Source organism: Macaca mulatta, chromosome 8 (assembly GCF_049350105.2).
Source record: "Macaca mulatta isolate MMU2019108-1 chromosome 8, T2T-MMU8v2.0, whole genome shotgun sequence".
Taxonomy (NCBI): Eukaryota; Metazoa; Chordata; class Mammalia; order Primates; family Cercopithecidae; genus Macaca; species Macaca mulatta.
Window position 1 is genome coordinate 106,985,570 of NC_133413.1, and position 26,950 is coordinate 107,012,519.

The 26,950-nt window shown below is 41.8% G+C and overlaps 1 protein-coding gene across 1 annotated transcript in view; it reads left to right on the forward strand.

Moving 5' to 3' along the window:
- SDC2 (syndecan 2) overlaps positions 1-24,874 on the forward strand; it is a 117,146-nt gene extending 92,272 nt beyond the window's left edge. Inside the window, 4 exon segments of the mRNA NM_001260964.1 lie at positions 7,091-7,202; positions 15,979-16,112; positions 21,452-21,587; positions 22,509-24,874. Of these exon segments, the coding sequence (NP_001247893.1) occupies positions 7,091-7,202; positions 15,979-16,112; positions 21,452-21,587; positions 22,509-22,672 (546 nt within the window). The 3' untranslated portion in view covers positions 22,673-24,874.
- The last annotated feature ends 2,076 nt before the right edge of the window (positions 24,875-26,950 follow it).

Sequence of the window (26,950 nt, forward strand, 5' to 3'; positions counted from 1 at the left end):
GTTCAGACTTCAAGGGCTGTGAATAATTACTAGGAATTCTGTCACCTCCCAGACCTTGGGTCGTTTCAGAAGCTTCATGGAACTAGAGGAATTTCTCCAAAGTTGCCTGTGACTTGACGTCTTTATGACTAGCCCAGTCATCCTTGTGCCTCTCACTTTCCACTCAAATGTGAAGCTACATGGAAGACGCCAGGAGCCTCGTACACCAATTGTCATTCATTAATTTTTAGTAACACCATTTCTAACAAGCAGGTGCTCCATGTGAACTAAACATGTAACAGAAGGAAAGGTCCCTTTGTTTACTGTGGGAAAAAGATATTCTTGTCCTTGAATATGTTAGATATGGCTGACTTACATGGCTCTACCTTCATGTAACCTGATTATTTTTTTGGCTTTGGGTTTGTTTTTGTAACATGCATGAGTAAATCATTTAAATTCATTCCCACTCTGTGGAAGGGATGTCGAAGTGTTTCTTAAAGAGACTTTAGCTTTCTATATAATGAATTAAGAACTATTTAAGATGTTTGAAGCAGTTTGGAACTAAAGACCCTTCTTTTTTTCTTTTTTGTTTTCGAGATGGAGTCTGGCTCTGTCACCTAGGCTAGAGTGCTGTGGCGCAATCTCAGCTCACTGCAACCTCCGTCTCCTGGGTTCAAGCGATTCTCCTGCCCCAGCTTCCCAAGTAGCTGGGATAACAGGCACCTGCTACCATGCCTGGCTAATTTTTTGTATTTTAGGTAGAGACGGGATTTCACCGTCTTGGCCAGGCTGGTCTCAAACTCCTGACCTCAGGTGATCTGCCCGCCTTGGCCTCCCAAAGTGCTGAGGTTATAGGTGTGAGCCACTGCGCTCAGCCTAAAGACCTTTCTTAAGAATTTCTTATGTAGGGGGAGTTAAGAATTTTCTTTCATGTGTGACCTCACTCTTGATTTTGGGTTTTTTCCATGGATGGTTTGTTTGTATATACAGGATAATAAGGTAAGCCTAGGAAATTGCTACATACTAGATAAGTTCTCTGTAAACAAACGCTTAAAGTAAGTGCTAGTAAAGACAAGTGTGTGCTTGTAAGTCAGCCATATCTAACATATTCAAGGACAAGAGTATCTTTTTCCCACAGTACACAAAGGGGCCTTTCCTTCTGTTACATGTTTAGTTTGCATGGAGCACCTGCTTGTTAGAAATGGTGTTACTAAAAATTAATGAATGACATTGGTGTACGTGGCTCCAGGCATCTTCCATGTAGGAAATTTGAGGGGCATTAGGCAGAGAAGTAACTGTTAAGCCAGAACTCAGAACTCTCAGTGCAATGTTTTTCCCCATCTATGATGTCAAGAATGCTAATTCTGAAAGATGTTAAATCGGTATTCTGGGGGGAGAATTTCCATGATCAAAGTTTGAAAATGCTGGATTAAGCCAAGTTCAACCCTGCTCCTTATTGTAGTTCTTCCCCAGTCCTTTATTATTATTATGTGTGAATCACAGGTAAAGGGAGGGACGAGGTAGGGAGCATGTTGAACACGCTCAGTGACACACATTTTGAGGTCCCAAGTCCCTACTTCTGGGGCTGTATGACTTGAGGCAGCGATCTCCTGGGTAGGCCCTGGAGATTGTTGAGATGATTAGATGAGCCAATGCTTATAAAATGCTAAGCACAAAATGTCTGGCACATAATAAACACCTAACAGCCTCACCTAATCCTTTTGAACCCGAGGCTGAATGGTCTGGTGTCACTCATGTTGTGGGGCATTACAGTGCAGCAGAAGGATCCCACACTTAGGTGTCAAGAGCTTCAGGCTCCAGTTTGGCCACCAGCTGGATCGGAGGACTTTTGAGCTATTTTGCCACTCTGGTGTTCTGTTTCTTCATTTTTGAAATAAATCAGTAATCTTGGCGACTATAGTATCCAGTCAAGCTCTAAAATTATATGTTCCTTTGGGCTAGACCTAAGCCAGAATTGGCAAGTTTAGCTTAAGGACAGGTATATCGTCTCTGAGTGACTGTGTGGGTGAAAGAAATTTTTAGCTAATTATTATTTCCTTTACAATGTGTGTTGCTAGTAATAAAATAGTTTACTGAGTCACCTATGGAAAGATAAGCCACAGTTATAGCCTTTTTGGCACTTTGTAATCATCATAAAAGTTAATATACATTTGAATCGTAATTGGGGTTGGATGTGCCTTCACCGTAAAACCGAGGCATCATCTAGGTGTTTGTTGTCTGTGATGTGATACGGAAATGTATTATTATTAGGCCACGTGGATATTTTATTTTTATGTTCACAGGCTAATTTTCTGAAAGTTGGGTCTGGGAGTCTGAGTTGTCCATAATTAAGTTTTCTACCTTCTGCTTTCGTTGTTAACCCGAGTTAAAACCATAAAGTAAATTTGACATTTACTAATTTGAACTTTAATTATTTTGACCACTGTGTTGGTCGCACTGGTTGAAAGCATGTGGAGAACCTCTGCTTAGTGGGTAAGGCGTTGTGTTTTTCAAACAAGGCCTTGAATTTCTGAATAACAGATTTCCACACTGGCAGTTTGAAACATGGTATTTGTTCAGTGTAGGTTGAGAAATCTACATGAGAAAAATAAAACAAATAGATGTGTTCAGTTGCTATCCTACAAATTATCTTTGCTGAGAAAATGGACAGGTTTGTGATGTTTCTGACTAAATCAAGACTCCAGGACACTTGATCTTTTGTGTATTGAATTAACACTTGTTCTTGTCATTTTTATTACAACTACCATATAAGTTTGGGCTGAATCATTTTATTAAACTCTAAATTTTTATCATCAAACGTGGAAGGCCTAGATCACCATCGCTTTCCTCAATTTTCCATCCTAAAGGAGTTTATTTCCTCTTAGGGGTATAATATGAAGGAAATTGGTGTCACCAGATCTCTTCTTGGTGTTTTTATATTGGTACCTGGGGTTTAGACAGAGGAAGCAGCAGCTGCTGACACTAGAACTGCAGCTGAGGCCACTTGGTAAAGAACTTTCTTCCAGGCTAAGGACTTTCGGTTTTTTGTTTGTTTGTTTGTTTTTTGAGACAGAGTCTCCTTGCTCTGTCTCCCAGCCTGGAGTACAGTGGTGCAGTCTCGGCTCACTGCAGTCTCTGCCTCCCAGGTTCAAGTAATTCTCCTGCCTCAGCCTCCCAAGTAGCTGGGATTACAGGCACCCACCACCACACCCAGCTAATTTTTGTAATTTTTGGTAGAGAAGAAGTTTCGCCATGTTGGCCAGGCTGGTCTCAAACTCCTGACCTCAGGTGATCCACACAGCTTGCCTCCCAAAGTGCTGGGATTGGAGGCATGAGCCACTGTGCCAGGCCCAGCTAAGGAGTTTTTATGTCATCCTCTATGTGGCAGGGAGCCAATAAAGGCAGGAGAGTGATACGATGATGTTTGAGTTCCAGAACAGTCCCTCTGCATAGAATGGCTTCAAAGACACAGATGCAGGCAGTGACCAGGTCAGGAGGCCTTAGTCCAGGTCCAGGCCCAACATGATGAGTTAGCCAGAGCTGTGGGGGCCCGAGGCAGAGAGGTGAAGATAGGAGACAAGTATGTATCTTGCCTTCCTTCTCGGCGTTGTGGGTTTACACAACTGAGTTGGATGTGCATTCTCCTCTGGGAATTTCATCTGTGGAGGCAGTGTAGTGCTTCAGCTTCCCTGGCTGAACGTGGCATTACGCAGAACCCTCTGTCTGCTGCACATTTTTCTCTTGGTTGTACCTTGTTGCTTTCCACAGCCTCCCTTTGCTCTCCTGTACTCACATCTTGCATCAGCCAAAAGGGAAAGGTCTGAAAGACCAGCTTTGTTTTTCTCCCAGCTCGTACTCTGGACCCTGTTAGCCAACAGTATTGGCACTGCCTCACAGCGATGGTCGGTCCCAAATTAAACAGCCTCGTTATGACACCCTACAGCCAGGCTGCAGCTCTGGACTTCTGTGCTTCTGTGCGTTTCCTTTCCAGTTGCTTTTGTCCAGCGTCAGGGTCCCATTGAGTAAGGGAGTGAGTACAGAGTATGTCCCGAAGTTTTCTCCTCAGTGAAGCAGACCACATTTTGCCAGGTGTAAAATCGATAGTTTTGAATCACCCCTTTTCATGGCCTTGAGGAGATGCTTGTCTTCTTGTCCCAAGGGAATATTGGTGCATAAATCATTTCCTGTCCTAGGCATGTTCATTCCAGAAACACTTTCAGAACAGAGCGTGGAGTCTTCATAAAAGGAATTTGTCATGAGCGCAGGGGTTTTTATTTTTTATTTTTTAAAGGGAAAGACAATTGAGGTATTCATTATCTGCTACAGAGTGAAAAGGGCCCTGCTTTATAGTAAATTGGACTTTATGGAAAGATATTGGTAATTTCTCCTGTGTTCTTGGTGCTCCTGAAATCAGAGTGGGAGAGACCTTTGATGTCAGAATTATTTTCACCACCCTGGATCACAGAGAAACACACTTTTGGCTGCCTTTAAGCACATTAAACATCTGGTCAGCCCAGAGACCACCCTGGAGCCCTGTAGACCCCAAGTCACTGAGTGGCTGAGGGCAAGCCAGCTTCTCTAGTCACACCCTGACTTCCACCCCAAGTCTTGTTGAAATACAGGCCTGACGGCTGTCCCAGGAAGTCAGTTGGCTTGTCAGGCTGCCAGTGTGGTTGAACGGTGAGGTGGCTAGAATTCTCTGGGAGGCATTTTTGGCCCATCTGCCTGGTAGCGTGACAGATGTGTTAGTCCAGACAACTGGGTCGTCTAGTGAATTGAAATTCAATTTACACATAGGGATTAAGTATCTCAATATTCTCCTTGCCACATCAAACTTCACTGACAGAGCCAAGAGGAAAATGAAAGTCATTCGATGTTAAGAAAAGGGAAGCAAGTTTCTAATACGGAGAGGGAATATTTTGCTTACTTTTAAGACTCTAGGTTACTTAAATAGATGCAATGCAAGCTATGGGAGTTTTGGGGCAGATGGTCTCCTAGGCTTAAAATGGAGAGATTTTAAACTGCAAGGATCCTGGAGGTCTTGTGACATGTAACTCTGAAACCTCAGTCCAAGGCCAATTTGATTTAAGTAATCTCAGTCAAATATTTGTTTTGTGTCCATGCATTTTGAGAGGGACAGAGAACACACACAGGTCATTCAAAACCTGCCTTCAATGAGTTGTGCTCTGCTGAGGGGCAAGAAAAATACACATGAAACAATGAAAAGTAACAGTGAGGGTTTATGTCTTAAACTGTTCATAGGCTACAAAATCCTAAAATAGTACTTTATAATTAGGAGTTGTATAAGGAGTGGAGAAGTCACAGCCTGTTTCATAGTAGACAGGATTTGAGAGAAGAAACCAGGAGGTTCTCCAGGGGAAGTAAATGGGACAAAGTTTAAGACAAGCAGGACTAAGAATCGCTTTTTCATGGGAGCACAAAAAGTGGTTCAACCCAAGCAGTGTTTACTGAGCACCTACTATATGCCAGGCACTCTGACAGGGAGGGAAGCCTTGCCTTTAAAGGAGCTGAGAACCTAAGAAGAGGCAGTTGATGATAGAGCTGTAGAACACAGGGCTCCTGACACAGTTCACAAGCTTTGGGAATTACAATCTGGAATGGTGATAGCCTTGGAAACCAGTGTAACACAGGGTGGTGTCAGATTGCAGAGTTAAGCTCTGACCATTCTAGTAGAAAAGTTGCAGCACACTCTTGGCTCAGGGTGGTCCAGGCCACTAGAACACCAGTCCCTAAGGTTTCAGTTCTCAGAATCCACCAGTGTGACAGCTCAAACAAAAAAGATTCCCGTACTTTGCTGTCAGTTGGCACTGAGGCCTGGTGGAGAATGTGGGCTCAGGTTTAAAACACTTTAGCCTTGCTAGCCAACCGCTGAAACCTGAGAAAATAAAGTGGTACTGTTACAGAGGGCTGGACCTGTCCTCTTAAGAAGGTTCCAATCATGGGGACTGCTAGAAGAGAAAGTTTTAAGATTAAATGTGATGAAAGCCAATGTAGTAAGGGAAACATTATTTTATAATTTCTGTTAAGAACAAACATTCTATGTGATTTTTAAAAATACAACAATAATGAATGTTGCCTGTTTCCAAACAAGAGTTGTTTAAAAGCTGCCTGTCTGCTTTATTTTTTTTTCTGGGCTTTTGTGAGATAATGGTAGTAAAATACCAATTTACTAAAACCATTTTTTAAATCTTATACCTCTACTCTGTATCCAGTTCATGCAATTTCTTCTTTTGGCAGGATTAGGTTGAATTTTAATACTAAACTCTTACTGAAGAGTTAAGAAGCTGTGGAACTGGTATACTTAGTGACTGATCCCTCTCCATATTAAGCGTGTGATTTGCTACTACCAGTTGCCAGTAACAGAAGAAGAATGTGCTCGTGTGGGTTTATCTGTATTTGTCATTAAGGCTGTGCTAAGCCAATGAGCCCTAGAAGCAGGCGTGCAGTGGGCTTTCTCCATGTCGGGTGAGCCTCCCAGGTGCTGCTCCTCCCCGGGCACTGTGCCTGGCCTCAGCACAGGTCTGGGCTGGGGTAGAAAGGCCTGCCTGGCCCAAGGACCCGTGTGACTGGGGATCTCTCATCTGTAGTGGTGAAGTTCTGAGCATTGCCAGGCCTGCAAGCACTGGTAGGATTTGATGGATCCCTGGGTGATTATTTAGCCTAAGCTAAGCCGTAATACCTTTGCATACATCCCCAAGAAAGCCCTAAGTGTTTCGTTCCCTTTCCAGTAAGGGAGTGACAAAGAGAATGCCCAAGATGGCTTATAACTAGCATTGGGATGGCTGAAAGTCAGGTAAGTTAAGTGGAATACAATAAAATAAGCCCAAGATAGGAGTTTAGATCTCTGAACTGTTTTCATTCTACTGGTTTAAGCTGTGTAGGTTTCCCTTGCAGGCATTAATCCGTGCTCACCCCTCGAATTGCTGTAAGTTGTCAGGGTGCCTGAGGAAAACTGTGGCCGGAGATGTGGATTCAGAGGACCATGGGAGTGGGAGGGGGTAGTCACTGCAGTATGTACCTGAACAATCAAATATACAAGTGTGTTTCTTAATCTCTCACCATCCTGACTCCCTTATCTTTCCTTTCTCAGAGAGCAGAGCTGACATCCGATAAAGACATGTACCTTGACAACAGCTCCATTGAAGAAGCTTCAGGAGTGTATCCTATTGATGACGACGACTATGCTTCTGCATCTGGCTCGGGTAAGGTGGCTGCTTCTAAACACCGGACCTCATTCTCCAGGCATGCATGCACACACATTTTACTGCGCTTACTTCAAGGAGACAGGTGGGATGCACAGTTGTTAAGGGCATGGTCTTTGGAATCAAAGGATGCTAATTCTGGCTCTCTCTGCCACTTACGCTGTGAGATCTTGAGAATTTATTTGCTGAGCCTCAGTTTCCTCCTTTATAAAATGGAAAGTAACAATGGTCCTTACTATAGAATTGTGAGGATTAAAAGGGAGTTGACACATCTAAAGCTCTTAAGATTTGGGGGCTTGGCACATAGTGCTCTGTCAACATTAGCTTTTAATCTTATTATTCAAACTTTCAGAGTGATGTCATGGAAACCACCCTTCAAGAAATCCCTCAAACACTGGTTTCATAAACCCACCTACCCTATGTTAAAAATTGTAGATGAGACCAAGAGTTACACTTTTTTATTCCTAGGGTATTGTAGGAGGAAAATGCAGCAGTCAAGTAAAATGATTATGTACTGACATCCTCAGATTCCTTAGAATATTATTAATAGTGATCTATTACTACTCTAAGGCTATATAATAAACCACCCCAAAACTTGGTGGCTTAAAGTAACAGTCATTCATTTAACTCATTATTCTGTAGGTTGGTGATGTAGGCTGGGCGGGCTGGGCTCCCTCACATGTCAGTGGTCAGCTGCGGGTTGAGTGTACAGCTTTAGATTAGGTTTGCAGCTTTTGGGTACTCATATCTCTGGGGCAGCTGAGCAGACTTGGGTCCAGTTCGTGTGGTCTCTCATTCTCTAGTAGGCAAGCCATTTTTTCACAGGAACAGCAAGTAGAAGTGTGCAAAGCCTCTTGCAGCCAGGCCTTAGAACTTGGCCTAGCATCACTTTTACTACATTTTACTGGTTGAAGCAAGTCAGAAGGCCAGAGCAGACTCTACCTCTTAGTGAAAGGATTCACAAAGTCACATTTGCAGAGGATATTTATGCACAAGGAGGATTAAGGGATTCTGGTTACATTTGCAATCTACAATAATCGATGAATGTTTCCCCTGTTCTCGGTATGGCCCCTGTATGAGTTCATTCTCACCCTGCTAACAACACAGGGACTGGGTAATTTATAAAAGAAAAGAGGTTTAATTGACTCATGGTTCAGCCTGGGGAGGTCTCAGGAAACTTACAGTCATGACAGAAGGGGAAACAAACATGTACATCTTCACATGGTGGCAGCAGAGAGAAGAAGTATGAGCGAAGAGGGGATAAGCCCCTTATGAAACCATCAGATGTAGTGAGAACTCACTGTCATGAGAACAGCATGAGGGTAACTGCTCCCATGAGTCAGTGATCTCCCACCAGCTCCCTCCCATAACATGGGGGGATTATGGGAACTACAGTTTAAGATGAGATTTGGGTGGGGACACAGCAAAGTCATATCAACCCCCAAGAAGCTCAACAAAAGGAAGAGCTTTCCACATACTTAATTAATAGTCAAGTCAGAAATTTGTGGTCAGTAGCATGGTAGGCAAGACTTATCCAGACCTTTTTTGCTTTAGGGTTTTTATAACAGATTCAACAGATGGTTAGACATCTGTGTTCAGTATAACTTTTGCGATCAGATTGAGCTGGGCTACCCAGAACAAATTAAAATCAGTTGTGTCTTTGGTAGAAATCTAGCCATGTAAGAGTGAATGTTTTAAGTTGAAAAGCAGAAAGTCTGAGAAAGACAAGAGAGGTGGTTGCTGACCTAGTAACAATGAGCTTACAATGCAATCTTAATGTAAAAATAACTCTAGTTTTTCTTGGGAGAGTGATATATATCACACACGCAGAATGAGTGTGAAAAGAGTTGTTCTTCATAGCCCACAACTCTATAAATACCTTTCACTCATGGCACCTCTTTTTTTTAGCACCTTAAAAGTGCTTTGTAACTGTCATCTTCAATATGTCCCAGGAAATAATAACTATGGACCTTTTTTGTTCCTACTTCACAGATCTTAGAATCCATGAGTTGTTAGGTGGGTGTACAGGTTGGCGAAGTCATTTTGCTGATTCGCTAAGGTTGACCTTAAGTTTAATTTAAAGAAAACAGTACGCTTAAAGTAAATTTTCTTTAAATTAAACTTAAGGACAGTCTTCGCAAATCAACAAAATAACTTTGCCAACCTACAGACCCCCAGCCCCATCCAGGTTACAAAGAGAGTTAGGGTGGGTCATTTGAAATCCTGAACCCACTGATGAGTTAGATCAAGCTGAGGCCTAAACATGGGCCCACACTGCTTGTGCTGTGGCCCTAGCCTTAGGCAGATCACTGCTGCGAAGAAATGAAAGAGCTTCGCTCTTGACTTTGGAAACCACATTACACTGAACTGGGAGTGGTGTTTTTCAGCGTGAAGCAGCAGTACTTGTAACTAAAATTTGTGAGGCTCTTAACTGTGTGTCAGGAACTGCTCTCACCCCTATAACATCTCTGAAAGGATAGATTCTATTAGTATTTCCATTATTCCCACAAGAAAACCTGAGGCACAGAGAGATTCACTTGCCTCAGGTCACACTGTTAGAAGGTAACAGAGCCGGGATAGTGAGACAGTGAGGGGGTTGGGCGTGAGAGTGTGTTTTCTTTCATTCCTTTGCTGTGCTGCCTCCTTGTGTCATAAACCCCTTCTAGAATTATCCGGTTCCAGCTTAAAAATACCCCGGGGTTTGGCCAGTGTACCATCTGTCCCTTCTCCCATCCAACCATCCGGTAGAAAAGCAAGTGGATTGGAAGAGATGACTGAAGGCTCAGAGGGGACTTCCTGGGCAAGGAGATAGGACTACGTTCTATATGTGGGCTCAAGTATGGGCATTAGCAAACAGGAAACCCTTCATAGGCATTTGCTGTGTGCCACACGCTGTGCCATGCTCTTGGGGCACAGAGATAAGAAAGACTTGGTCTCTGTCCGTAGGGGACCAAGAGTCTAAGGAAAGAAATACAAACATGAGAAATAATCATTGTGATACCCAGTGAGGGGTGACATAATATAGGAAAGGGCTGTATAACAGAAATGTAAGAGTTAAAATATAGACCTTTGGTTAAAGATGGCAGATTGAACACTACTACCTGTCAGTATGCAACTAAATTGACAGTAAAAGAATTGGGCGTGAACTGATAAGGACAAACAAAACAGTAAAGGGAACAAAAGCCGTGAAGTTTTGAAAGCTGGGAAGAAGATGAGCTAGTGGGGACAGACTTGGCAGGCTTCAGAAGGCCGAGTTCATTAGCAGTGGGGAGAGCTAAGAAGCAACCCAGTTAACACAGCAGACTCTCTTGGGATCTAGGAATCGGTGGCATTCAGTGGAGGGTGAGAGTGGTGTTCAACTCAGATGATTGGCTGGAAGTCTATTTAAGAAGCAAGTAGATCCCCTGATTCTTTTCCTCTGTCACATGGGGCTCATGTTCCCTGACCTCAGAGGGAAACCTGGGGATTCATTATCTGGAGAGGATGAAACAGGACCCGGGGGTATTTCAGGAACAGATGGGGCTGGGGGTACCTTATGTAAAACAGAGAGAATAAGTTCTTAGATTAAGAATAATTTAATGTGGTGTGATCCCCAGTTGTCTTGTCTTCTCCCAGTCAGTTTCCAGAACACTGGCAGTCTGTCCTTTTACCCTCTGGGTAGGGGACTGAGAGGCTCCCCTCTGGGAAGCTGGACCAATTCAGAGAGAGTGGCCTGGGAGCTCTCCAGTGAAACATACAGCTCTATATTACAACGAATAAAACTGCAATGAGAAGTGAAAAATTTCAGTCAAGGGGATGATGCCCACATTTGACACACCTCTCCTGTGTGCTCAAAGCTTCTAGTCTGCTTTTCAGTGTTTGCCTCTTCAATATAAACAGGCAACCAAGGCTCCCAAGATATTTAGGAAAAACTTGTAGCATGAGAGAAAGAGAAACCCCCAAATTGGGAGAGGGCAGCCACTTCCAGGAAGAAGAAAATTTACAGAAAAACATAGTAAATTCAGAGAGAAAAGCAGATGTTCGAACAATGGCCCAAAAACAGGGGATACTATAAAACAGGAACGTTCTGAGACACAAGAGTTCTTAGAGTGTGGGACTGTCATGTCAAAAATGAAAAGCTCATTTAGAAGGTGAGAAGACACAGAGGGTATTCATTCATTGAGGAAGTATTTCTTAGTCACTCAGTACATGGGGGAACAGGCACCATTCTAGGTTCTAGGGACACTTCAGTAAATAAAATCTAACAATGTTTTCTCTGGTGATAGCATAATTGTATTTATTCCTTTATGTATTTCTGTGTTTCCAAATTCATATTTGCAAATGTATTTGAAAAAGTATTATTTTTGTAAGTTGTCTTAGTCCATTCAGGTTGCTATAGCAAAATACTTTGAGTAATTTATAAATTTATTGGTCTCAGTTCTGGAGGCTGGGAAGTCAAAGATCAAGGCACAGCAGATTTGGTGTCTGGCGAGGGCTTTCTCTCTACTTTTTAGGTGGTGCCTTCTTGCTGCGTTCTCACATGGCAAAGGGAACAGTGTCCCTCAAGCCTCTTTCAAAAGGGCCATGAGGGCCCTGCCGCCATGACCTGCTCACCTCCTAAAGCCCCTCTTCTTAATACTGCTGCATTGGAGATTAGGTTTTGACACATGGATTTTGGGGAGACACATTCATACCATAAGTAAAAGAAAATGTTGTTTTAAAAAAGAAAATAAGGCTGGGTGACGCCTGTAATCCTAGCACTTTGGGAGGCTGAGGTGGGTGGATCACTTGAGGTCAGGAGTTCGAGACCAGCCTGACATTGCGAAACCCCATCTCTACTAAAAATACAAAAATCAGCCAGGCGTGGTGGCGCATGCCTATAATCCCAGCTACTTGGGAGGCTGAGTCAGGAGAATCACTTGAACCCAGGAGGCGGAGGTTGTAGTGAGCTGTGATTGCGCCATTGCACTCCAGTCTGGGCGACAAGAGCGAAATTCCTTCTCAAAATAAATAAAAAATAACAAAAATAAAATAAAATAAGAGAGTGAGCATAGGAACATAGAGACAGAAACAGTGCCCTGATGGAGAGATCAAGGAAGGCTTCAGAGAGGGGATGATATTGATGCTGTACTTGATAGTGTGATCTGGAGTTTCCCAGGTGGAAATAGGCCTTGGAGTAGTCTACTTCAGACAGGGAGAACAGTGGGACCTGAAGGAGGAGGTATTCAGTGGGGCTCCCAGATTTCTGGTTCAAACGAAAGAGTTAATGTTTTTAATAAAGATACCGAAAGCAGAAGAGCCATCTGAGACAGATTGCCCATCTGTCTCTACCTTTTTTTTTTTTTTTTTGAGACGGAGCCTCACTCTGTCCCCCAGGCTGGAGTGCAGTGGTGGGATCCCAGCTCACTGCAGCCTCCTCCTCCTGGATTCAAGCAATTATCCTGCCTCAGCCTCCCATAGCTGGGACTACAGGTGCCCGCCACCACACCTGGCTAATTCTTTGTATTTTTAGTAGAGACGGGGTTTCACCGTGTTAGCCAGGATGGTCTCAATCTCCTGACCTCATGATCTGCTGGCCTCGGCCTCCCAAAGTGCTGGGATTATAGGCGTGAGTCACTGTGCCTGGCCCTGCCTCTAACTTTGAAAGTGCCAGCTTTAGGGGGATTTACTATTTTACAAATCTCTTCCCTCATACAGATTCATCCCACTTCTAGATTGATGACTCATCTTGGTAATTCCTGTGAAACAAGGGGGTCTTTAAAAGCCCTAGATTGAAATTTTTCATTTCTCATTGATGTTTTATTCTTTGTAAGAAAATGATTCATTATAGGAATGAATTAAGCATACTATATATAAAATGTTGATAGATAATTAGGTCAGCTGATAAAACAGCATTATATTTCTGGACCCATCATTATTAATGACCTCTATTTACATAACAGTTTATGTAGAGTGCTTTAAATGTGTATCGTGTCTGTGAGATATGTATTTGTGATATATATGTACCTTCATGGGTTAGTTATTATTAGCCCCATTTTACAGATGAAGAAACCAAGACTCAAGTATTACTTGCCTAAGAGTACAGAGCTAGTAAATGCCAGAACGAGTACTAGGTTTGTTTGCTTTTTTAATACCAAACCCTGTATTTATTCCAACATGCCCTGCCATTTCTTCTGTATAGTAATGAATATATATGTTTTGAAATTAAAGGAGACAGTTGATTAATTAAGAAATGAACCAGCCAGGAGCCAGGCACAGTGCCTCATACCTAAAATCTCAACACTTTGGGAGACCCAGGCAGGAGGATCCCTTGAGCTCAGGAGCTCGAGACCAACCTGGCAACATAGTTGAGACCCCATCTCTACAAAAAAAAAAAAAGTAATAATTTTTTTTAATATTAGCTGGGCACAGTGGCACATATATTTGATTCCAGCTACTCAGGAGGCTGAGGTGAGAGCATTGCTTGAGCCCACAAGTTTGAAGCCACAGTGAGCCATGGTCGCACCCCTGCACTCTGGCCTGGGTGACAGAGCAAGAAAAGAAAATGAAAGAAATGAACCATAGCCATCGCACGTGTTTTCAGCATGTTACCTGTTGTTTTCCCACCTGCTTATTGCATTGATACGATTCTGTGGAAAATACCCATTTTCTTTTGTTTGAGGAATTTAGAGGTATTTGTCATTCATTGTTTGAGGAAGCCTGGTTAGTTTGAGTTACAGAGTTGGAGTTCGTTTGAGTTGTTACAAATTTGACAAATGATCCACTTGAAAGGAATTTGTATTTGAATGTCAGAAATTCTCAAATGCTATTCTAGTGAAAAGGCAACAACAACAAACAAAAATCATGCTCAGGTAGGTAGAAAGTCACTTGTTGAACAAATACCAGATCAGAGTGCGTTATGTCTTAGACACTGTGTTAGGCACTCAGGGGCCTATTGGGGAGAAGGCAGGTACAGCGGTTCATGGAAAGGTCGTAGTGGCTTGGATTGCACTGGTGGCCCTGGAACTGTAGAAAGGTGTTAAGAGTGGAGGGATAATAAGAAGATAAGATTGATAGGACTGGGTAATGGATTCAAAAACAAGGTAAGGAGGAGGAAGTCAGAGTTTTGGTGTGTAGGAACAGAGGGTTTCAGTCACCACAGGGTCACACGGGGAGAAGACATAGGGACTGTAAGTTCTGGTTTGGACATGTTCAGAGGTGTGTTGTACCTTTGAGTCATTCAAGTGAAAATGCCAGGAAGGCCACTGGATATGAGTCTGACTTTGAGAGGGGTGGTAAAAGCCGATGATGTAAATTTAGGTATCATCTGTGCTTAGCTCATTTATTGACGTTTATTGACATTGTGGACATGGATGAGGGAGAAAGTATAGAGTAAGAAGAGGCCTAGGGACAGCCCTTCAGATACTCTTTGATATTTGATGTTCAGGTAGAGGAGGATAAACCAGCAAAGGAGACTTAGAATAGCCAGAGAGCTGAGGGGGAAGCCAGGAACTCGTAGGAACCCAAAGAAATAGGGTTTGTCAGGAAGCAGATGGCACCTGACAGTGTGCAGTAGTGCTAGGAAGTTCTACTAGAGGAAGGCGAGTCTGAGAACTGCCATTGGGTGCTGTGGATACTGGTGACCTTTACAAAACAGTATTAATAGTGATGACAGGGAAAATGCTCCTGGAGGGAGTAGAATGCAGAGTGGAGAAGATGGTGAGGACGAGAGCTAGTGAGTATCCACCCCCATTGGAAAAAATCTGCCTGTGAAACCAGGAGAGAGCTGGGCACGGTGGCTTACGCCTGTAATCCCAGAACTTTAGGAGGTTGAAGCGGGTGGATCACAAGGTCAAGAGACCGAGACCATCCTGGCCAACATGGTGAAACCCTGTCTCTCTAAAAATACAAAAAATTAACTGAGTGTGATAGCATGTGCCTGTAGTCCCAGCTACTCGGGAGGCTGAGGCAGGAGAACAGTTTGAACCTGGGAGGCAGAGGTTGCAGTGAGCCGAGATTGTGCCACTGCACTCTATCGAGCCTGACGACAGGGCGAGATTCTGTCTCAAAAAAAAAAAAAAAAAAAAAACAGAACAAAACAAAAACCCAGGAGAGTGGGCAGGAACTCACATGAAATAAAGAGTCAAGCATAGGAGAGTTTTCCTGTTTTGTATTTTGTTTTGTTGTGAGTTTTTTTTTTTTCTTTTGAGGCAGAGTCTCACCCTGTCCCCCAGGCTGGAATGCAGTGGCGTGACCTCTGCACACTGCAACCTCTGCCTCCCGTGTTCAAGCGATTCTCCTGCCTCAGCCCCCCGAGTAGCTGGGATTACAGGCGTGCACCACCACGCCCAGCTAAATTTTTGAATTTTTAGTAGAGATGGGGTTTCACCATGTAGGCTGGGCTGGTCTTGATCTCCTGACCTCATGATCCGCTCTCCTCCACCTCCCAAAGTGCTGAAATTACAGGCATGAGCCACTGCGCCCAGCCTGTTGTATTGATATTTGGAGCATGTTTCAGTGGAGATGGGAAAAAGTCTTGTCAAGCAGGGAGAGAAGGAACATGCAAGTGAAAGAACTGCTGCTTGAGTGTTGAGGATAATAATATTAAGGAAAAACTTGCTAGGCTACCCACAGACACCTTTGAAATCACTTCTTCATCGTGGTGAAGACCACAGGAAGCTTTGTGCTGAAGTCTTAAGGAGCCAGCATTTTGAAAGAACGTGATTCTGTCAGTGTCAACCTCAGGCAATAGTGCCTGATAATGGAGACATCTGTGTCATATTCGCCATACTCAGTTCATCTTCACTTACTTTTCCAGGAGCTGATGAGGATGTAGAGAGTCCAGAGCTGACAACATCTCGACCACTTCCAAAGATACCGTTCACTAGTGCTGCTCCAAACGTGGAAACCACAACGCTGAATATACAGAACAAGATACCTGCTCAGACAAAGGTGTGTTCCATTTTCCATTGCATTGCATTAACAGGTTATTATAAATGCTCCACTTTACTGACTGTACACACAGTCCCTTTTTTATTATTTTCTTCTTTTTTGGAGCTGCCCATCATGAACTATGTACACAACAGTTCTTTTAAAAGGCCCCACTTAAAATGGTATAAGGACAAATGGTCTTAATGGTGGTGTTATAAATGGCTCTTCCTTACACTTTTTGATCACTTTGGCATTTACCCACGTATGATTTCTGTCATCCTGGCTCAAATTATATACAACTATTTTTCACATGGCCCTCCTTCTTAAGGAACATCTGAAGCCCAGTTAAGAAGTAAAGCCCTGTTTCTTTGGTTTCCTGGTTTGTAGGTTACGTAATTAGAAGACTCCAGGTCACATCTTGAGATGGTCCTAGTCTCACTAAGTCATTTCTCAGTCTTCTTAGGCCTGTCATCAGTAGTATGTAATCCTTGACCTCTCTCGATGTTGATGAACCTGGGTACATCTGTATATATTCATTTTGAGAGCTGACTTATTCAGAATAAGAACTTTGGCGTTAGACCTGAGTAAAGTGACCAGCTAATGAAAACTTGGAGCTTGTGATTTTGACCTTGTTAATATTGTAGTTAGCTGACCATCCACTAATAGGTAACCCACTGAAGTTAGAACATGCATATTAAAGTCTGGCAAAGACCTACGTTTCAAATCCTGGGTCCAGTCATGTTTCTTAGCTTCTGAACCCATTTCCTATGGGCTGTGAAGAAGATGAAATGCGAGTGCAGGTAGCATGGCACCTGAGACATAGTCACCATTCTGTAAGCATTAACTGAATTTGGTGGAGCAGAAGAGACCAAGCCAGTTCACCAAATGAGCATGTGTAATAACTGTAGTGGTAGACTTCGCAGTCAGTGCAGGGGTAACAGACGGCTTATGAAAACTCAGAAGCACAAGCATCCCCTTTTGGAGCTCACCCATCTGTTGATTAGAAATGAGATGCTGCCAAGCTTTAGCAGCAGACAGGATATGGATATGGAAGGCTGTTTGATGAAGGTGGCGACAGGCCTTCCTTAGAGTAAGAATCATCCCCTCTTCAGGCAGGAATGCATGTGGGCTTTTCTTACCCTTGCCCCAGAGTACCTTTGTTCTTCCTCCTCTTCCTCCATCCTCCCAGTGCATGTGACTGGAATGGTGAATGGCACAGCTGGACAGGTCTCCACAAATGTGGAACAGCCAGGAAGCCAGCCCTGTCCAAATTGAAGTACTCTCTGTAGGACCAAGAAGAGTCAATTACTGTTAGTGGTAGACTTCACAGGCCAGGCAGTAGGAAGGCAGGGAGAGAGCCCTATGAGAACTGAGAGCGACTCACCTGGCATATGCTGGATCCCTGCATAGAAGCTACTGTATCAATGTATAGTTGAGTGAATGAAACAAAAAAAGAAAGGGAGAAATGAAAAGTATAGGTGCAGTTGGTGTTAGGATGACTGAATGCCTCAGAGTGTGTGTGGCACAGTTATCTGCTATCTACTAAATATGCATTTGGCTCTTACCACATTTTTATTTGACCACTTCTCTTGACTAAATCTGTTGAAGTCAGAGACAATTAGGACTCACTAGCTTGAGGGAAGAAACTCTCCTGGGTGAGTTTTGGCTTGTAGTGATAGAGAGTTGTATCCTAAGCAAGACTTAATTTGACATAGAGTTCTGGTTTGTTAACAAGAATGAATTGACCACTAATTTAAGTTTTTAAAAATTGGTTTTAAGAAAGTAATTGCATCAGATCGAGATAAAAAATATAGAACTTTGGCAGGTGAACTTAAAAATTAAGGAGCCCAAACTATTTTAATACTTTTATATTCTTACTATCATTTGTGTTCTATGTAGTAATAATAAAAATTCATCCATTTATGGAAGATTTATTGAGTGCTATCATTATGTGTCGAACACTGTTCACAGCACTGATAATGATAATATTGATCATGAATAACATGAATAATGATGATTAAATTTTTCATTTTGGTCTTTATGTGGTACAGCCGAATTGAACATTGCCTCTAGGATACCATTAGTGTAGATTTTGCTTTTGAATCGGTCTCACAGTGGCATTAATGTCACTGTTACAGATATCCTCTCTAGTTTGTTATAAATTTAAGTGACTAAAATGCAAAAAAAGCCATCTCATTATTTGTTTGAGCAGAGCATCACTCATAAGCTTTTACTTCTGTTCCATTTCCATGGCATCCAAACAACCAGACATGGATGTGGCAGATCTTTACTTGGCCTCATTTAATCATCCCTGCTGCCTTTTTGCAGATTGATTTTGCACATATATTCATACAAGAGTTAAGGTATTTCAGATTAGTTCCATATTACAAAATGGTTTCTTCTTAGTCAAGCCTCTGCCTCTATACGATAAAACATTTCGACTTGAAAAATGAATTTTCCACCCAGAGCTGCTTGAGGCTTGTGCACTTCCAGCTGCAGGGCGGCTCCAGTTATGTGGAGTCCTTCAGTCCCCATACTCTCAGATCCCTGGATTGCACGCTTTGTTCAGCCTGCCGGATCAGAAGCTGAGTCAGAGGAAACTGAAAAGATCAACTCTCTTAAATGACTTTAGGGACCCAAAAATCCCATGGTGAAACCATATGATTTGTAATAACAATGGAACAAAGATGATGTGGATATGGATAAATTAAACTCAGTCTCTCATATTACAGTGACTGCTTATGTCCATTTCATTTCTCACCAGAACTTGTTTACCTCTCTCCTTAGTCACAAACCTGAGTATTCACCTATTTGATATTTCTCTTCCCTTTTCTAACCTGTGATAGTAAAGCAGTACTAATGAGCAGTGAAAAGGTTTCTAGACTAGAACCCAGATAATCCATTCTCTGATCTGTTGTCCGTCCTTCCACCAGGCAGCCAATTAATGATGGGCTTTTCATGAGAAGAATAGAAAAAAATCAGGAAAAATACTGCCAATGTGCTGCTCTCTTCTGCTTTACTTTGGTACCCGAAGGCCTGGGAAGGCCTATCATAATTTTCTTCTCTCATAGTAATAGAGAGGACCGTGACCTTTTCAGTGCATATTGTGCACCAGTGCAATGAACATTTTTCTATGGCCTCTGCTTTTTGTAAAGCATAGGAGGTTGAGGTTTAGATAGTACAGAGTTTCTTGCAACTTGAGAACGACAATTACTCTTTATTGTACTTTATTACATACCACCTTCAGTGGAAGCCTAGCTTTCTGCTCACTGAGACAGGGACCTACTGATCTTACATACCCTAGAGTACAAATGAATCCACCTGGTCTAGCTTATGGTCCTTCCTAGCAATGAGGGTGGCCTTAAGGTGCAGAAAAGAAGTGTGATGTCGTCAGGGTCCCACAGGAGCTACTTGCACAGCCCAAGAAGGTGAGGTCTTTTCTTCTTACACTCTTTAAGCCTCTAGACTTAACTAGCAGGCCGCCATTTTGGATGAACTCTAGCCTTCAGAAAGCAATCAGTTGCTTTGCTGAGCCATGGTATGTTAGACTCTGTGGATCCTAATGAAGATGGTAGGAAGCTCTCAGGAACTTATGAAGAGTAGTAGAGCTGAGGATTATTGTCTGCAGTCTTTTTTTTTGAGACAGGGTCTCACTCTGTCACTCAGGCTAGAATGCAGTGGCACAATTATAGCTCACCCCAGCCTCCAACTCCTGGGATCAAGAGATCCTCCACAGGTACACAGCACCATGCCTGGCTAATTTAAAAAATGTTTTTGTAGAGATGAGGTCTAAGCATGTTGCCCAGGTTGGTCTTGAATGATCCTCTCACCTCAGGCTCCCTACCCAGCCACATTTAGTCTTAAACCTCAATGAAGTTGACAGTGTTTTCATCAGTGATGTTGGCCAACAAGAACTTCAGACTGTTAGAGAATGAACAACTCCTTTGAATGGGACTTCTCTAACCCACTGGTTCTCAAACTATAGAATTGTCTGGAGAACTTAAATAGCAATAAAAATCAGTGCCAGCTACATAGTGCCCTGTACAGCTCAGAAGTGAAGGAGTAAGGAGAATTGGGACAGTGCTGTTGGATTGGAGCAGTCAGAGGGAGATGGTGACCTGAAGTCAGACCAATTGAAATGGAACCTCTGGTAGGAGGCCTGTATTTTTTTCATAGAAAGATTGGGGACCACTGAACTACAGCACAGATGTTAAGAATCATTTTTGATGATGAAGAGGTGGTGGAAATGGCCTCACAGGGTTTTCTGCTGGGAGTAAGTGGTGGATTGGGTGAGGACTGGAAGCTACCCAACACGTACAGTTCTGAGGTCGAAGCAGGATGGGAGCTGGGGTGTGATGTGCTGGCCACCTTAACAAAGCTGTGGAAATGAGACCCCAAGGGAAGAAGTTAATGTGAGAGCAAGATGGAGGCAAATTGACAGTGCTGTGACATGGATAACATATGATAAGAAATGCGTCGAAATAGATAACTTGGGAACACCCCAAAATACAGCGCCATTAATGGGAATAGAAAAGAAGGCTGATCCGATTCAGCAGTGAATTAATTACTACTTAGACTTGACGAGTAGAGTTAAAGGTGGTACAGCCAACAGTTAATGTCCTGCAGGCTGCTGACTTCTTGGGAATAATGCTGACTAGAGATGGCGGCTGTGAGAGGTAGATTTCTACTTGAGCATTGTGCAGTGTCTGAGACCCTGTGAGTGTTGTTCATTAGACAGGTGAGGAAATCCAGGTGGAGAAAAGAAGTATGATATGATCAGGGAGGAGCTACTTGCACAACCCAAGTCCCCGGAAGTCCTGGTCCAGGGTTTGCTGAAGGTGATATGACTAGGGGGAAGCATTAGGAGTAAGGCTTGGGGGTTGCTCCCTGCAGAGTGGGGACAGGAAAAGCCCAGTCAGGCATGAGAGAATATCTGAAAGGGAGCTGTTGTCATCGTGCCCTGTGTAGTTGAGAAGTGAAGGAGTAAGGAGAACTGGGGCAGTGCTGTTGGGTTAGAGCAGTCGGAGGGAGATGGTGACCCGAAGTTAGAAGAGTGGTGAGAAAGTAGAGATCTTAGGAAATGTCCACTAAAACAACCTCACCATGTCCTTAGCATTATTATGAACTCACTAGCTCTCTGACTTGCCTGATCATGTGATGGGTGTTACGCAAAACCATGAACTACATGGGTCCATCATGACACTCACCCATTGCTATAAACATCACACAAGTGTTTATTCCAACTATTTCCTAAACTCATTCTTTGGGGAAAAAAAAGGAATTTTGGAGTATACTCATTATTTCTTCCTTCCAGCACATTTTCTTAAATCAGTGTAATCTTTCCCTGTTTCCCATACCAGTCACCTGAAGAAACTGATAAAGAGAAAGTTCACCTCTCTGACTCAGAAAGGAAAATGGACCCATCTGAAGAAGATACAAATGTGTATACTGAGAAACACTCAGACAGTCTGTTTAAACGGACAGAAGTCCTAGCAGGTGAGTATCCTGGTGGGTGTCAGGTGGGAGGGTGCCTGTATAGGCTTCTGTTAGTCTAAGTGATATTCAGAAGTGCAGCAAAGCTTGCTGTCACCTTTCTGCTGAAAGCAGTCTTGCGGATGCTTGCTTCTACAGCGAGAAGCAAGAGGCTCAGCAAACATTGTCTTTATTGTCCACCAGCTCCCTCAACCTACCCCTTCACCAGCCATCGTGCAGGGGATGGGAGGTAGCCTAAAAGAGGGAAAGTTAACATCTGAATTGATCCAGAACAACTGGATGTAGAGAGATGGCAGAGTGTGAAGATCCATCAGTCTTGCTCGAAGGCGTTCCACATTTCAAAATAAAGAGAAGGAAAAGTTCTTTAGGGGGAAGGCAGTTCACATATGTACTGCCCAAGGTGTTAAGAACGTTATTTCTATTTTAACTTAATTGGATGGAAGTGCACATATTTTAAAGGGGAAAATTTTCAAGATTTAGGAACACTTGATAGTCTCAAGTCCAAGAATAGAAATAAATTTGCATGCTTTTTTCATATATACTCTTTAAAATTTTAAGTCAATTACACTGTTTTGTGTTGAAAAAAGCAATTAGAAAATTAGAATATGAAATGTGAGTTCTGAAAAGACAAAAGTAGTTTTCAAGTATGGAATGAGTGAAGATCAAGGCCAGCTTTTTCTTATTGAGGTTTTTGGGTGGTATTGTTAACACTAACCAAAGAAATTACTGTACCTTCCTGAGGAGTTTGAGATTTGCATAGTTACCAGGTTGCTTCATTGAATCTAGTTTTTTTTGTTTTTTTTTTTATTGGGGTTTTCAAATTAAGCCTTTTAGAAAAATGTAAGCAGATTGGGCTTGACAATAAAGCTAACGTCTGCAACCCTTGAATCTCTTCTAAAGTCATTTTCCTTTTGATTGTTTCAGCTGTCATTGCTGGTGGAGTTATTGGCTTTCTCTTTGCAATTTTTCTTATCCTGCTGTTGGTGTATCGCATGAGAAAGAAGGATGAAGGAAGCTATGACCTTGGAGAACGCAAACCATCCAGTGCTGCTTACCAGAAGGCACCTACTAAGGAGTTTTATGCTTAAAACTCCAACTTAGTGTCTCTATTTATGAGATCACTGAACTTTTCAAAATAAAGCTTTTGCATAGAATAATGAAGATCTTTGTTTTTTGTTTTTTTCATTAAAGAGCCATTCTGGCACTTTAATGATAAAATCCCATTGTATTTAAAACATTTCATGTATTTCTTTAGAACAACATAAAATTTAACATCTGCAGTGTTCTGTGAATAGCAGTGGCAAAATATTATGTTATGAAAACCCTCGATGTTCATGGAATTGGTTTAAACTTTTATGCGCAAATACAAAATGATTGTCTTTTTCCTATGACTCAATGATGAAAGCTGTTTCATTTGTGTCAGCATGTCTCAGATTAACCTTACCAAGTTGGTCTTACTTTGTTAATTTATCTGTTGTCGCCCTCCTCTCCTCTGCCCTCCCTTCTTGTGCCCTTAAAACCAAACCCTATGCCTTTTGTAGCTGTCATGGTGCAATTTGTCTTTGGAAAATTCAGATAATGGTAATTTAGTGTATATGTGATTTTCAAATATGTAAACTTTAACTTCCACTTTGTATAAATTTTTAAGTGTCAGACTATCCATTTTACACTTGCTTTATTTTTCATTACCTGTAGCTTTGGGCAGATTTGCAACAGCAAATTAATGTGTAAAATTGGATTATTACTACAAAACTGTTTAGTCATATCTATCTAATCAGATCTTCTTTTGGGAGGATTTGATGTAAGTTACTGACAAGCCTCAGCAAACCCAAAGATGCTAACAGTATTTTAAGAAGTTGCTGCAGATTCCTTTGGCCACTGTATTTGTTAATTTCTTGCAATTTGAAGGTACGAGTAGAGGTTTAAAGAAAAATAAGTTTTTGTTCTTAAAAATGCATTTAAGTTGTAAACGTCTTTTTAAGCCTTTGAAGTGCCTCTGATTCTATGTAACTTGTTGCAGACTGGTGTTAATGAGTATATATAACAGTTTAAAAAAAAGTTGGTATTTTATAAGCACAGACAATTCTAATGGTAACTTTTGTAGTCTTATGAATAGACATAAATTGTAATTTGGGAACATAAAAACTACTGAATAAATCATGTGGCCTAATATTGAAAATGTCACTGTTATAAATTTTGTACATTTTTGATCAAATGTACATCTCCCCTTTGCTAACGGCCGTCTGCTCTCAAGGATGACGTGGGTTTGATTTCTAAGTGTTCCACAGTGTCTGTAAATCAAGACCAAAGAGCCTGTCGATGAGACTGTTTATTACTGAATTGGCCAGAGGAAATCTGAATGTATTATCCTGTGTGTGTCTAGGTAGAGATATTGGAAGGCTGCCAGGGAATTTCGAAGTTTGCAACCTTTATTGAATAGCTGATGGCAATATTAAGACAGATGCCTGCTTTTGCAAATAACTTCTAAGACTCTAAATTCCAAAGATCTGAAGGGGGCTTTCCTGATGTTGGTATCTAAGGCTTAGGCCTATAGATTGATTTACCTTTGCAACTGTGCTCCAAGTGTCTACTGAAGCTTAACCGAAGAACTAATAAATGGACTACAATAGCTCACGTTACAGGGAAGGAGGGTAGGCAAGGAGGCTCTGTGTGTTAAAATGAGGGCCTCACTGCTTTAGGATTGAGTGGCTGGAAAGAGTGATGCCTGGGGAAGGAGATGGAGGTATGAGGGTACCCTGGCTGGTACTTTCTGTACTAAACATTTCCTTTTTCTATTTTACCATTAATTTTGTTTTAAACTGTGAGCCATCCAAGTAGGAAGACAGCAAAAAAAGCAACTTTTCCAACATACAATTTACTTTTAATAAAGTATGAATACTTCATTTTGAGAGCATTCCCTGGAATTGCCACAGAATTCATTAGAAACATTTTTTAAGCAACACTTGGAACAGTGTTTACTTAAATCCTTAATGGCCTTAATTAATTCTCAAATTCCTGCCCCATCACGTACAGAGTCAATTCACTTCAGAGTGACTAAAAGGAAACAGTGCTTTCTAAAGCCACGCAGTGTCCCTCAATTACAGAGGGTAGGAACGGTTATACCTCTAACTGTGCAAAGCAGAGTGCAATTCAATTCATAGAATAACAACTGCTTGGAATATCCGTGCCAGGAAAAGAAAAATTTCTGGCAAATATTTTGTCACTGCTGTAAAGCAAAATATTTGTGAAAGTGCCAAAATAAAGTCTGTCATGCCAAAAGTAAATCATTGTATAGACTGACATCCAGTTTTCTTCAACTGTACACTTTCTGCTTAGTTTTTATTTTTAAGATGCAGTAAATAATACTATAAAAAGTGTTAGTAATGATTACTGAGTTCAGGAAAATTTTGGTAAAATGTAAATATTAAAGCCAATGTGAAAATTTCCTGTTTCCTTAACCACATGTAAATGATTTCCCTTGAGTGAATACGGCTTTGTGTTTGAGAGACTTGAAATATTCACACTGTCCCATTTTCAGCCCGTAGGGGGAATAGGAAGCACTTGGGTTTTATTTTTGTTTTTCATGTTCAGCTGCAGGTGGGTGCGTAGTACCTGAATTTCAGGATTAGGACCTGTTTAATAAAAGTGAACAACATTATAAAAATTGCCATCTCTTAAGGATTGATAGTTTCACATCAAATGTTTAGTGAATTTTTGTTAATGCACTTTTTTGCAAGTTAGACAAAATGTACTTATGGATATAGTCTGTTAGGTCTAGGAGAGTAAGCTAATTAAATATAGAATACAATTACCTTCTTCAAGTGTCCCTAAAGAAACTACTGTGTCCTACTTCATAGTTTTAAGGAGCTTTATTTCTTCAATATGTTAGACATTTTGAAACATCAAGGAAAGATGTTAGGTAAGCAAAAATATAAAACCTAGAAATATTGTGGGGTTAATTTTATAAGTGTGATCTTTATAGTGTTATTTCGATTACATAAGGGGGTGGTAGAGAAAAAAATATTTTTAAACATATTTGATAGTACCAAAAAAGGGAACAACTTCGAGCAACGCTATCTCTAATGTGAATTTCTAAATTCTAAGCTCGCAGCAGACATCGGTGAGACCCTAAGAGGTTTCCAATTAAAATTAAGCCAGATGATAAATGGAGTAATCTGAATTGAGTGATCCCTAAGGTTTTTTTCAGGTCTCGTATTTTATGACAATAGTGAAATTTGAGACTTGGCCATTTCTGGGGAGTTACATTAAGTCAGCACAAAAAACTTTAAAAGGGTAAAACAACATCTTTTAGTGGTAAAAACAGTTTCCAGAATCACTTCTGTCCCACTCTATCTCCAAACTCTGGGTGACTTCACTCTTATGGTTTATGGTTGTAAAGTTTCATTTATTTTTGTTTATCTGCTGCACATGATCTTTAGCAGGGCCTTTTCTGAGCATGGAATCGTGACAACTTTGAGAGCAACTTGGTTTCCTGCGAATTAGCTGGAAGGGTGTAACCCAAGCTGTCAGTCCAACCCACAAATAGCAGAGTGAAATGTTAGGCTTTGGTGCTTCAGAGATGCTGAGTGCAAGATGCATTTATTCCAGTTTTGTTGGCACAATAGCATTCAAAAAACAAATGCTTGTATGTGCAATCCATCAGAAGTTCAACAGGTATTTGCCTACTGACTATGCACTGGAAACTTCAAGCATTAGAAGGTATGGTGGTGAACCACATAGACAAGGACCCGGCTCACGTGGAGCTTTCATGAACTTGGTGTGGGTTGCAGAGTGGAAATAAAATCAATAAATGAAACTAACAAATGGAAGTTATCAGTTGGTAATTTCCACAATGGACATGATACAATATAAGCTGACATGTGGGACTGAAGGGCTGTAACAGTCCGGAGAGGCTAGGTATGCTATGGTCACAATCTGAAAGTCTCAGCAACTTAAAACAGCAAAGATTTCTTTCTTGCTCCACTCTGTGTCCTACTGGTTGATGGGGAGCTGTGCTCTGGATGATTGTCATCCCCTCTCCAGGGCTCAGGCTGATGGAGTAGCCATTATCTGAAACACTGGTGGTCACTCTGGTAGAAGGAAAAAGGGTGAAGCACACAGTGGGATCTTAAAGATTCCACCCATACTTAATTTGCCAAAGCAAGTCATATGGCCACATCTCATGTCCAGGGTGCAGAGAAGTGCAATCTTACTTTGTGCCCGGAAGGAGAGAGAGGGGATATTTGTGAGCAGCCATCATTACTACTACAGCTGAGTCAGCAAAGATCTCTGAGAAGAAAAGCCCTGAGTGATGTGTAGCCAGTTGTGCTAAAATCAGGACAAGCATGATTTTAGCTGTGAAAAGA